General features: G+C 46.8%; 1 protein-coding gene across 6 annotated transcripts in view; it reads left to right on the top strand.

Moving 5' to 3' along the window:
- Positions 1 to 13,202, top strand: part of LOC132435779 (zinc finger protein 26) — a 94,758-nt gene that overhangs the window by 69,925 nt on the left and 11,631 nt on the right. For 2 of the 6 annotated variants that reach the window (XM_060027808.1, XM_060027806.1), the window contains exons 1-3: positions 10,901 to 11,125; positions 11,424 to 11,476; positions 13,059 to 13,185. The exons of 1 other annotated variant lie outside the window; for it this stretch is intronic. In XM_060027808.1, the coding sequence (XP_059883791.1) occupies positions 11,468 to 11,476; positions 13,059 to 13,185 (136 nt within the window). In that variant the 5' untranslated portion in view covers positions 10,901 to 11,125; positions 11,424 to 11,467. 3 more of the 6 variants (XM_069541296.1, XM_060027807.1, XM_069541297.1) reach the window with 3 other exon arrangements.

Below are 13,202 nucleotides of genomic sequence, written 5' to 3'. Positions count from 1 at the left end.
ATGTGGGATCCCATACTGGCTGATCAGACATTTCATAAGCCTCTGGATAGTGGTGCTGGCTGAGGCCCTGTGGGCAGGAAAGAAACCACATACCTGGAATATGTGTCTCTCCTATGAGAAACACACCAGCCTTTTGAGGGTCAACATAGTCAAGTGCCAGTTGTCTCCCCAAGGAATGGTGCTGTACTGGGGCTCAGTCTTGGCCTCTTATTTTAGACACTCTGTAGTGGCCAAATCAGCCATGGTGAGAGAGGCTCTGTGCTGTTGGACGGGGTGGACATTCTTGGCAATTAGAGTAACCCTTGCATTGGATCCCTGGACTTTGGTTAAGGGCCACCATGGTGGGGAAGGCCAGATGGATGGCTCTGAAACTTACTCCCCAGATAAGATAGTAAATAAAAACAATACTGGGACTTCCCTGGTGGTGCAGTGGTTAAGAATCCTCCTGCCGACGCAGGGGATACGGGTTTGAGCCCTGGTCCAGGAAGATCCCACATGCCGTATAGCAACTAAGCCCGTGCTCCACAACTACTGAGCCTGCGCTGTAAAGCCCGCGAGCCACAACTACTGAGCCTGTGCTCTAGAGTCCGCAAGCCACAAGTACTGAGCACGCGTGCCACAACTACTGAAGCCCACGTGCCTAGAGCCCGTGCTCCACAACAAGATAAGCCACCACAATGAGAAGCCCGCGTACCGCAACAAAGAGTAGCCCCCACTCACAGCAACTAGAGAAAGCCCACGTGCAGCAATGAAGACCTAACTCAGCCAAAATAAATAAATTTATTATTTTTTTAAAGAAAAACACTACTGCCTTCCAGGTAGGGGCTGAGAGAGAGGGTGGCAGAGATTAGTGCTGTTCTTAAAGACCTGAAGGGTGCCTGGGGGGTTGTCCCTATCATGTCCCTGTTTGGTTCGGTAGCATAGCCCGGGTAGAAGCCCGATGTATCCTAGAGAATGGCTATAGGCTAAACACTAAGCTAGACCATAGCCAAGTCGTGGTCCAACTTGCACACATGGCCTTGTTTCTATAGCAGATTTACGTGCCCTTGGGTACATGGCATGCAGCCTTTGATTTGACAAGAGCGCTCTTTTTATCCTGCTCAGGAAAAAGGATCAGAAAATGTTTGCATTACCATGGAGCAGACAGCATTACACATTCACAGTTTTATCCCAGGGCTGTCATAGTATAGTCTGAAGAGATCCAGACTATCTGGACGTGCATAGAACATCAGCGTGCTCCACTGAGGCAGTGAAATCACTCCAGTCAAGCAGGATGCACATGAGGTGGCCAGCAGCCTGGGAACCTGATGCACTACACGCATCCCAGAGGCTGTGCGACACCCTGTGAACGGTTAACAACTTACCACAAAGGTAGCATAGGACTCACTTTGCTACACACTACTTTATAGATTATTCAGGAAGTTTGGGGAGGCTGGTTTTCTAGTCATTTACACATTTATTGACATCAAGTTACAGGTATTTTCTTACTAATTTTGGAATCTTTGTATCTAGTTATGTTGATTTTTCTTTTTGAAAAATTCCTCTTTTTTTTTTTTGGCTGCGTTGGGTCTTTGTTGCTGCACACAGACTTTCTCTAGCTGCGGTGAGCAGGGGCTACTGTTCATTGCGGTGTGTGAAGTTCTCACTGTGGTGGCTTCTTTTGTTGCGGAGCATGAGCTCTAGGCGTGTGGGCTTCAGTAGTTGCGGCACGCGGGCTCAGTAGTTGTGGCTCATGGGCTCTAGAGCACAGGCTCAGTAGTTGTGGCGCACGGGCTTAGTTGCTCTGCGGCATGTGGAATCTTCCTGGACCAGAGATTGAACCTGTGTCCCCTACACTGGCAGGTGGATTCTCAACCACTGCGCCACCAGGGAAGTCCTGAATTTTTCATTAACAATATTTGTGAATTCCCTTTTATTCTTGTTCCATCTTGGCAGAAGTTTATTTATTAGCTTTTACAATGAACAAGATTTTGATGTCGTTGATCTGTCAGTACCTTTGTTTCTGTTCAGTTAATTAGCTGAAAGCTGGACATGGTAGAGGCCAATCCTAAGGCAGCAGAAATTCCTTGCATAAGTATTTAAAGAAATATGATTGTTGATCTAGATTTATCACGAGTAATTCACTCACCAATTCCTCCACAATTTTGACCCCCAAGAGGGACCAGAAGACACTTCTTTTACCCGGACACTGAGACACTACGGGGAGATGGGAGTCCCAGCATCCTGTAACAATGTGCTTGTTTTCCAAGCCGCCCCCATACCAGCCCTAACCACGCATCTGCTTGCTTTAACGTTATGCCAGGTCTAGAATTTTTGATAAATTGAATCTTATAAAAGAAAATGTGCTTATCGGCTAAGGGTGAAGAGCGAAGATGCTGCCGCTGAAGTGAGACCCCTGCTATCAGAGGGGAGTGTAGGATTCTGCGAGGGAGCAGTCCTGGTAGCAGAATTTAGTTTTGAGAAGCCAGGTGGGCATGGTTACTGTGTCACCAAACATAAGTCAATGTACCCGACAGCACAGTGAGGCCAAACAATAACAAAACGTCAGAATTTGGAGCAGAGGAAGGTTTATTGCAGGGCCAAGCAAGGCGACGGGTGGCTCATGCCTTAAAAACCCTGAACTCCTGGAAAGCTCTCCCCAAAGCCCTTTTACAGGAAAGGTGAGGGAGGGGCCTGGGTAGCTGTTGCAGACTTCTTGGTGTCAGACCCTTTGTTCTTGAGGTCAGGTCACCGTCAGGTCATGATGTTCCGGTAAACTTCTAACAAAACAGAAGCTAGCTAGTCTCTGTTCTGTTTCTAAGCCTCCTGGCGGCTTTTAATCCTTAACAAATCCCATGAGCAAAGCAACATCATTATCCCTCGTTTACTTGTTCAAAGTCCCAAGGCTTGACTTTCGCCCCCAAGGCCCAGGTCCTGCCTGTGAGCAAAGGGTCCCTGCACGGGCTGGTCACCCTGCCCTGGCGTGCTCGTCCAGCACCCGGTCTGGGTCCTCCCGCCGGTACCCAGGCCCGGCTGAAGAGGCAGATCTCAGCTGGTGGCGCCCTCAGGGCCAGGTCCCCAGACCCTGCCCAGCCATCATCACCGAGGGAGCCAAGCTCCCAGGACCCTGCTGGCCCTCAGCTCACCCACCAGCCCCAAGGCTGGAGGACCCGGAGAGCCCTGGGGAGAAGGCTGCGATCCACCTCTCACCGCACTCTCTGACCCATGACCCCTGCGCGTCTGACTGTTGGCCCAGTGGGACCTCGAGCCGCCAGGCTGACGGTCCCGAGCTAAGGGTCTCTCCGTTACGGTCATTCGCTAATGGCTGCTCCCCCACCCCGCCCCTCTTATAACTGCAGTGGGTTCAGGCCATGATGGTAGTCAGAATTGCTGGACCTATAGAGACCTTTGGAAGTGGTTAACTGATCATGGGATCTTAAGGTCCAAAATAAAGGGACAGCTTATGAAGGTCTTATCTTTGTAATAAAAAGTGTAGAAGCTGGATATCCCTGAGGATAGACCCTGTCATTGGGTCACAAGTACATACTGTAAAACTTAGGAGCCGTCCACAGGCCATTTTACCGACTGTTTCTGTGTAAGCAGATGAATGTTAATACTGGTGGACTTACCCGTGATCACCATCCCATTATTACACTATCTTTGCTTAAAATGGGTCGTTGGAGCTGCACAAGATGAGTCACCCTGTCCCGTTTTCTTTCTCTGCCTCTTCTCGGCATCAGTGTGAAACACAGAACCCCACATGCTTGATGTCCACGAGCAAAGTGCCGAGCTCAGCCACATGGCCTTTCCCTCATATTTCCTTGTCCCTGCTGTCCCAGTTTTGTTCCTGTTGGGATTCTAACAACCAGCTGAGTCAGTTACTTCTACCAAGCAGTTGGTCCATATCCACGTTCCCAGCCACCCCTCCTCCTCCATGAAGCGCGGTTCCAAGAGTCCTGCTCACAGCTTTGACCACTGGGAAGTTTTCCCTTAAGACTGTCCTTTAGGGTCTTCACAGAATGGGGGCTGCACATCAGTGGTCCCTTCAGATGGTGCTGATGCATCTGTGAGCCAGGCCTGAGTTGTCTCCTCCTCGGCCGGTGGCCATAGGGAGCCCCCCACGAGGGACACAGGGGTCTGGACTCCCCATTTAAACCTTTTACTTTTGGACTTTCCAGGGCCCGGTCCCAAATAAATCATTTCCACAAAACGATGAATTGCAGCAGCAGCCCACGAACCCGATAATCCACCTGAGGATGGCCGTCACTGGTCAATGACTGCACAGCAGTGAGGCCTGGTGTCATTAGAGCATGCCGGCGTGGCATGCCGGAATCTGTTTCTCCAAGGCAGAGTCGTTCTCTGCCACAGAAGTCATGGCCTTGCTACTGAATCCGAGGGCTTTGTAGCTCTATTGGAGACTGAAGAAGACTCCTCACAGCATCCCATCTGCCTCGGGTCCTAACACAGCAAGAGCTGCGGCATCATGTGGCTTCATCTGGAGGATGAGGCCCTGGGCCTTGCTGCCGAGCTCTTGCTCTGGGCTCCGCTCAAAACTGAAGCATTCCAAGATACCCACAAATTATTCACATAGAATTTCCAAGCGTGTCCCCAACTGCCTTCCACATTCAAAGTGTTGTGGTGTGGGGTGTGAGTTTTAGTACCTCATCCCTTACTTTAGAGGGCTGTCCCAGCATTGCTGGTTCACTAAACTTCTAAAAACCTCACTGATATCAGGCTCCTAAGTCTTTGGGGGCTTTACCTCCCACCTTTTGAGGCATGTGTGCATCATCAGGGCATCTTGGGTACTTGCTACCTCTTATAAAACACGATAGATCTGTCCTCCACAGGGCCCAGGCTCTGATCAATTGCTGCTTTCTACGGGGTTAGACCTGCTATTTTAAAGATTGTCCCTTTAACAAATTTTAGTGTATCCATCTTCATTCTTTCTTCAGAACCACATTTTTAAAATAAATTTGATTGATAAAGTGTACCTATTTTAATGTAGAGTTCAAGTTCCATGCTTTTTTGTTCTTTTTTTGCTGCACCACGCGGCGTGCAGGATCTTAGTTCCCCGACCAGGGATCAAACCCGGGCCCCTTGCAGTGGGAGTGCAGAGTTCTAACCACTTGACCACCAGGGAAGTCCCAAGTTCCATGCATTTTGATAAATATCTGTGCCTGTATAACCACCACTCCCACCAAGATGTAGAACATTTCCATCACTCAAAACGTTCCCTTATGCCTCTTCCCAGTCAGATCTCACTTCCACCGCTGACCCCAACGATTGATCTCTCATCCAACGCTGTAGATTACTTCTGTCTTTTCTAGAATTTCATATGAATGGAACTATACAATAAGTAAGCCTTTGTGTCATCCTGATGTTTTTGAAATTTGTGCATGGTGCTGTGTGTATTGGTAGTCTGTTTTTTTTGTTTGTTTGTTTGTTTGTTTTTTGTTTTTTGCGGTACGCGGGCCTCTCACTGTTGTGGCCTCTCCCGTTGCGGAGCACAGGTTCCGGACACGCAGGCTCAGAGACCATGGCTCACGGGCCCAGCCGCTCCGCGGCATGTGGGATCTTCCCCGACCGGGGCACGAACCCGCGTCCCCTGCATCGGCAGGCGGACTCTCAACCACTGCGCCACCAGGGAAGCCCCGGTAGTCTGTTTTTTAATTGCTGAGTAGTCCACTGTATGGTTATGCCAGTTTGTCCATCCATTCACCTATTGATGGACATTTGGATTGTCTCATGTTTTTAGAAGAAACAATTAAGCTGAGAATGGCCAGACATAAAAGACTCCAGTACAGAGTGTTGGCAGTGATGTGAGGAACCAGAACGCTCATACATCGCTGGTGGGAACGTAAAACAATGTACAACCACTGTGGAAAAGAGTTGGGCAGTTTCTTAAAAAGTTTAATGTGTACTGACCACAGGATTCAGCAGTATATGCCCAAGGAAAATGAAAACATGCGTCCATAAAAACGTGTACACCGTGCTCATAAGGTTTGGTTTGTCTCTTGCTTCTGATCCCTGCTGCTGAAACTATGGCCATAGAACAGGAAAAAGTTAGTCAATAAAAGGAGAAACCTGAGGGGGATATATTTATATTCTTATTCTTAAAAAATATGTTCAAAAGTTAGCTTCATGTGACAGAGTCTGGGAGCCCGTTTGAACAGAAGACTTCTGGTTTGTCCCTATGTGATCTCTGGGCCACTGAAGAAATTTGATTTAAAAATTAAGAGCAGGATGTTTTATTCAATACATGTTTTGGGGACCTACAACCAAACATTTTGGACAAAACAATAACACAGCATCCCTACATCACACTAAAAAATAGAAATTCCAAAAGGGATAATTTTATAATTGCAATATAAGAAACAATAAAAGCATCATATACAATTATATGAATACTTTTAATATCATGGATGAAAAAGATTCTTCAAACATATATTGAGATCAACTATAAAGCATAGATTTCACCTCATAAATTTAATGTTATAGATTATAAAATTGTCTTGTTACTTGCCTATAGTTTTATTTTTAACATTTAAGTCTTTTATCTATTTGACTAACCTATGATAAATTGATACAATGCAAGCATGCACATTTACAAAGATACTTACTGAATATATTCAGTTATGCAAAAAATATTTTATGAGCCTATACATACCATGTACTACCTATCATGTACCACAGTTCTAGGCAATGAGGTAAAGGTCCAAATAGGTTTCTGTTCTCAGGAGCTTATATTCTAATGAGGGGAGGTAGACAATAATCATTAAAAAATTTTAAAAGAAGAAGATATCTAGTAAAGATAAATACTATGATAAAAACAAAACAGGCCAATATGATGTAGAATAACTTGAGTGTGAGAGAAGCTGCAATTGGATGGAGTAGTTCTGAAAGGACTTTGTGAGAAGATAATTTGAGTGGAGACCCTACAGAGTGCTGTAGGCAGAGGAAAGAGTAATCAGTGAGAATTTTTAGTACGTTTGTGAAAGAGAAGGAAAAACAGCAAAAAATATATAGTATAATCACATCTAAATAGGTGTGTGTACTGTTTCTGTACATGAACATACGTTGGGACTTTTTACAATTTTTGTTTCCTGTTTCTCATACCTCTTCCATTTTCTTGCTTTTCTTTGGGTTACTTGAACATTTTTTAGAATTCTATTTTTAATCATTCAAAGTATTTTTGAGTGTGTCTCTATGTATTGTGTGTGTGTGTGTGTGTGTGTGTGTGTGGTTTCACTAGGTATTACAATATACACACCCTACTTAACACAGTCTACGGGTATTGACATTTTACCATTTTGACTGACGTGCAGAAACCTTACCTCCATTTAAGTCCCTTTACCCTCCCCATGCATTAATATAACTGTCTTAAGTTCCACATCAGATGGTATTATAATTTTTTGTTTCAACCATCAAATGTGATTTTGAAAACTCATGAGAAGGACAGTCCATTATGTTTACCCTTATTTCCACTGTTGTTTTTTCTTTTGTTACCAGTTCCTTTATAATTGTAGAACCTCTTTAGCCAGTCTTTTACAGTTAGGCCTTCTGGTGACAAATTCCTAGCTTTCCTTCATCTGAAAGTCTTCATCATCTGGACGTCTATATTTTCCCTTCATTTCTGAAGAGCATTTTTGCTAGATAGAGAATTAGGGGTTTACAGTTTTGTTTTTTTCTTCAGCATTTGAAAAATGTTATGCCATCTCTTTCTGGCCACCATGGTTTCAGATGAGAAATCCACCGTCATTCAGTTGTCCCCTTATATGGAATGCATTGTTTCTGTCTTCAGATTGAATAGTCACAACTGAATTTCTAGTGAATTTGCATAGGGAATTAGGCAAGATGATTCTAAAATTTACCCAGAGAGGCAAACTCATAACACTAACCTAGAAAAATTAGAAAAGAGAAAAAGAGGGTACATGCCCTCCCAGAAAGCTATAGTAATTAAAACCATATGATATGTACAGGAATAGAAGAACAGATCAGTGGAACAAAACAGAGGAAAGAGACCCAGATATAAGGGGATTTAGTATTAGAAGAGTATAGGGTGTATTTTAAAATTTGGTATGTGGATACCCTTTCTAAATGAGAGAAATTCAAAAGTCAGAAGGGAAAAGACTGATAGATTTGACTGCATAAAAATTTCAAATTACTGCATGTACACACACACACACACACACAACCCCAAAGGGAATATACAAGTAATGACTTTTGAGAATATGCTGTATCTGAAACATACATATGAAAGTTGTAAAATCCCACCACACTAAGAACTCCTACAAATCAATAATAAAAACACAGGGATCCTAATGGAAAAACAGGCAAAGGACATGAACAGGTATTTCACACAAGATAAATAAGACCTAGTCAATAAACAGTTGTTTAGTATCGCAAAAAGTACATTAAAGCAAGATATTTTCACTCACCATGCAACAATATTAAATTTTGGTGCTGTCCATTTGTCATTCATTGAGCCCTCTGTGGCAAGCAATGTGCTAGCTATGGGTGTATCTCATAGTGCTTATAAGCTAGTGAGGAAGATAATTACTAACAAATAATCATAAATACACATAAATAATTACAAATACAATTGCAAATTATTGTAAATGATAAAGAGAATAAGTATAGGATTCAAGGAGAGTTTACAGTCAAAGGAACCTTATTCGGAGATCACACTGGGATCAGAGAACGCTTCTCTGAGTAAGAGTTGCTTGAGCTGAAATATGAAGGATAAACTGAAATGTACTAATTATGTTATTGTATGAAGGGATAGATAACCTTTTCAGGGTTAGAGAAAATTAACATGCTCAAAGGTCCTGCGATGTATGGTATATAGGGAAAGAAGGTTAGCACAGTCAGAGAGGAGGGAAATACCATAAGAAGAGCTTGACAAGACAGGGGTAAGATCATGCTGAGTACTGAGGACCATGTTAGGGACTTTTTCCTTTACTTCAGACCAATCAAAAGCCATCGTATTATATTAAGCAGAGGAATATATTTGGAATTACTTTTATAAACGTGAGGCTGACTTCTGTATAAAGAAAAGATTTGGAGGAATTTGATATGAAGTTATAGCAAGATTGCAGGTGAGAAATAATATTTTGGACAAGATTAGTAGTTAAGATTAAACACGGACACGCTGATCTCAACATGTCCCGAATGAATCCATTTCTTCTATCCTAAACTTGTCTTATCCTGTGTTTTATCGTCATAGTGAAATACGATGATTAACCAAAATATCTGGGCAAGTTGTATAAGTGGAAGTTGAAGTCATGAGAGTGGATAACAGTGGTAGAAGCGGTTTTAAAGAATGTACTTCTGGAAGCATTTCACCCAAGCAAGAAACCTAGTTCCTCCATGTATCCAATTCATTACCAGGTCCTTTACATTCTTCTTTTAAATTGTTTCCTGAATCAGTCTTCCGTAGCCCCAGTTCCCGGGCCCCAGGATACAGAAGCACTGCCTTCAGTGGCCTTCCTGGCTCAAGTCCTTCTTCCTGTTGGTTCACCCTTACCACTCTGCACCACACTGCACATGAGACGTCACAGCCTCTTTAAAACTCTTCATTGTCTTGTCACTTCACAGCATGAACATTCCTTCACAAGGATGCTTACTTTTTCAGTCTCTTCCTTTCAAGCCACCTCTCCTTTGACCTCTTTTCACCAGGCCAGTGAATTTCTTTCTTCCTTTTTTCTCTTCCAGCTTTTATACTGGACTGTAACCAAGCAGGACCCCATGGGGCCTTCCCAGGACAGACTCTCCCCGCCCCACCTCATTCTCCACCTGCCTCTTATTTGTAGAAAAACTTTAGCCTCCTAGGCCTTCCCCAAGTTCCAAAGAACAAATTTAATCAGAGAAGTGAGAAAATGCAGAAAGAAAGGAAAATAGTCAAGCAAGACAAAATAATAATAGTTTAGCTATTCAACAAAGTCAAGGAACTTTAGTTCCTCCTCAAGGGCTGTAGATACTATTCTGAGCCGTGTCCTTTGAGCTGTTTTGCAGCTCTGAAACCCCTACCAGCTGGGAGAAGTAAACTGTAGGCTGCCCACCGTAGACCGAAGAACAGATGGAACCAGAAGGTCAATGATGTTGACTCCTGATGACCTCCCCACCAACCAATCAGAAGAAGGTCCAAGAGCCGATCACACACCCCACAACCCCCCCTCCCTCATCCCGTCTTTAAAAACCTTTCCCTGAAAGCCTTCTGGGAGTTCAGGCCTTTTAAGCACTAGTTCCCTGGACTCCTTCTTGGCGCCTGCAATAAACGCTGCACTTTCCTTCATCACAACCCAGTGTCAGTAGATCGGCTTTACTGCGGGCAGGTGAGTGGACACAAGGTTTGTTTGATAACACATTTTCCTTTGTTGTCTCTAATCTTTTTTTCATAAACTCATAAACTGTTGGCTCCACTTAGAACAATATTCCATGATTCAGCGGGCCCAGTCTCTCTCCTAACCCTTCCATTTCAATACAAAGCTTGCACCCGGCCTCCCATCCCCTGGGCTTGGAGCTCTGTAGGTGCTTAGTCCCCAGACCTCCCCCGTGCTCGGGACCGAGCCACCAGCGCAGGGAGAAGGAAGCCCCCAGGAATCGCGGACTCCCACGGCAGGGCTGCAAGGGGAGCCCGGCTGCCTCCTCTGCTCATGCGGACAGGTCGCCAGTCTGGCCTCAGCGTGCGGGCGGTCGCCGTCCAGGCCGCCATGGCTGGGCCGCCCCGCGGGGCTCCAGGCTCTGAGAGTAGTGACTCCTCAGGGCTGCGGGGCCTGCTACTGCCGTGGCCAGGGCTGGAGGTCCTGAATGGAACGGCTGGGGCCGCAGTCGGTTCTGGGAGTTGTAGTCCGAGCGTGGACGGCTAGGCCTCAGTTTGAGGCCGCAGTGGACCCTGGGAAGTGTAGTTGTCTGAGACCCCCCCGTTCTCCCTGTCACGGGCGCGGGGTGTCCTGGGAGTTGTAGGGGGTGGGGCGGGCACTCTGCCCGCGACGCGCCGAGGCCGCGGTGGGTCCTGGGAAGGAGAGCTGTCTGAGGCCCGCGGCCTGGTCGCGGTCGGTCTCTGAGGCTCCGGAAGGCGCAGTTTGCGGGACGCTGGTTCGGGGTCCCCGTCGCAGAGCCGAGAGCCTTGCTTGCGCGGGCCGAGGTAAGGGAAGGGCCCGCCCTGCCCGAGCCTGTCCCCGCCGGGGCCCGGGGGGCCGGGGGCGGTGGTCCTGCCCCGAGCTTGGGAAGCCTTGGTTGCCCGGCCAGCAGCGCGGAGGAGACGCCCCAGCTGCGGCTCCGTTAAAGGCAGCGGCGCTGGGGGCGCGGGTCGGGCCCAGGCTCGGAGCCCCCGCCGCGGCGGGGAGGGAGCTGTCGCGGGCGTCCCAGACCCTCGTGACGAGGGCGGTGGATGCGGAGCCCGGGCGCCGGCCCGCGCGTCAGCTTGTCGCTCTCCCCGCCAGCTCCGCCTTCCACGCTCGGTTCTCCGCGGGCCCTGCCGTGAGCCATGTCTCAGGTGAGCTGGTGTTTCCTTTCTTCCTCAGCGCGACTGTGTTTTCCGGACAGGGAACACAGGCTTTCTCCCCCTGCCGCCCTTCTGGCGCCTAAGAGGACGTGGGAGGGCAGGCGGGGCCGGTCGCGGGGCGGGCGCTGACCGGGCGGCCGGGTCTTAGAGCGGGCTGTCCTGCGCCTCCTTTCCCCGGAATTGGAACGTGGAGGGCTTCACTCTCTGCCCTCGCCCCCGCTGCCGTTCATTCGCTGACTCCTGCTTCCGTTGGGCGTCTCCTTTCACGCCTGCATCAGCGGTCTCAGTGCGTGATCCTGGATCAGCTCTGTCGGCATCACCTGGTAACTTGCTGGACTTGGGTATTCTCGAGCCTCACCCCAGCCTTGTGAACCCGAACCTGTGCGTGTGCGGGTTGGCAGTCTGCACGTTAACAGTCCTTCCACGTGATTCTCCTGCACGGCGCTTCCTAGGTCCTGGGGATCAGCGGGGAGCAAAACAAAATCTCCGAACTCACCGAGCTCATTTTTTAGGCAAGACGTGAAGTTTCTCTAGCAAGGAACCCTGATTATTGTTGTTTTGGTGGAGGCTAAATGCGTGGCTGGCAATTGTGCTTCACAGAGGTCGGGGATAAGAAGACCAGCCCTTCCAAATTAGTCCATCTGGTTTTAGTGTCACTTCTCTGTCCTACTTTCTGTCATACTTGTCTCCAAAGCCAGAGGCTCTTCAACTTTTGCTGGAAGTCCAGTTTCCTTCCGTTCTGGAGAGCCTACTGTTTACATTAGGAAACAGCTTCTTTTATTAGTCAGTAATCTATAACAGATTATAGGCACTTAAAATTTTTTTTAAACTGTAAAATATAACTCTGTCATACCTCTGGGGCTGTTACTAGTTTGGGACTTTTAAAAATCCCTGTTCATGCCTAACAGCTATGTGGGTCACTCAGGTGCTGCAAAACCAGGCTGCAAACAGGGGCTTATTACTCATCCTGAACCCAAGGGAAGAAGCTGCAGGTTCCACCCTGGGAGGCCCTTGTACTGTAGCCTTCAGCGTCTTGTTCGGCGACATTGCTAAGTATCACAGCTATTTCTTCAGAAACGGGGTTAGCTGTGGTAAACTTGAATGTGTACCCCTTAATCGGGAGCTGCTGCTGTCTGCTACAGCCAGTTGTGCCTACGAAGAAATTCTTGCCAGATCATATTAAAATAGGCTGGTATTAAGGAAAATATACTCTCCCTATTACACGTAAAGGGGTTGTCTTCATTATTCATAAAGCGTGGTGAGATCTTAAGAATTTTTGCAACCAAAGCCAGAAATTCATGTTGTTCACATGTATAGTCCTTTATCTTCCACAAAATTGTAAATTATCTCAGGACAAAGCATGTATATTTTTTCGTCTTTTCTCCAATTATACAGTAAAACAAAACAACTAGTCTCTTCCTTATACTCTTAATAATTACTCAGAATCTTGAAAACTGTCATTGCGCTACTTGTATACACTGTCCACCATACACAGTGGGACTCATTTCACTCCTTGATCAGAGCCTTTGGGAGCATGGGTGCTGGTTGTGCAGATGTCTGTGTGTCATTTCAGGGGTCAGTGACATTCAGAGATGTGGCCGTAGACTTCTCCCGGGAGGAGTGGGAATGGCTCCAGCCTGCTCAAAGAGACTTGTACAGACATGTAATGTTGGAGAACTATGGCCACCTGGTCTCACTGGGTAGGTATTTCTTCTCA

The sequence above is a fragment of the Delphinus delphis genome, chromosome 13 (assembly GCF_949987515.2).
Source record: "Delphinus delphis chromosome 13, mDelDel1.2, whole genome shotgun sequence".
Lineage (NCBI taxonomy): Eukaryota > Metazoa > Chordata > Mammalia > Artiodactyla > Delphinidae > Delphinus > Delphinus delphis.
The sequence above is the reverse complement of the archived record's forward strand: the minus strand, read 5'-3'. Positions and strand labels throughout refer to the sequence as shown.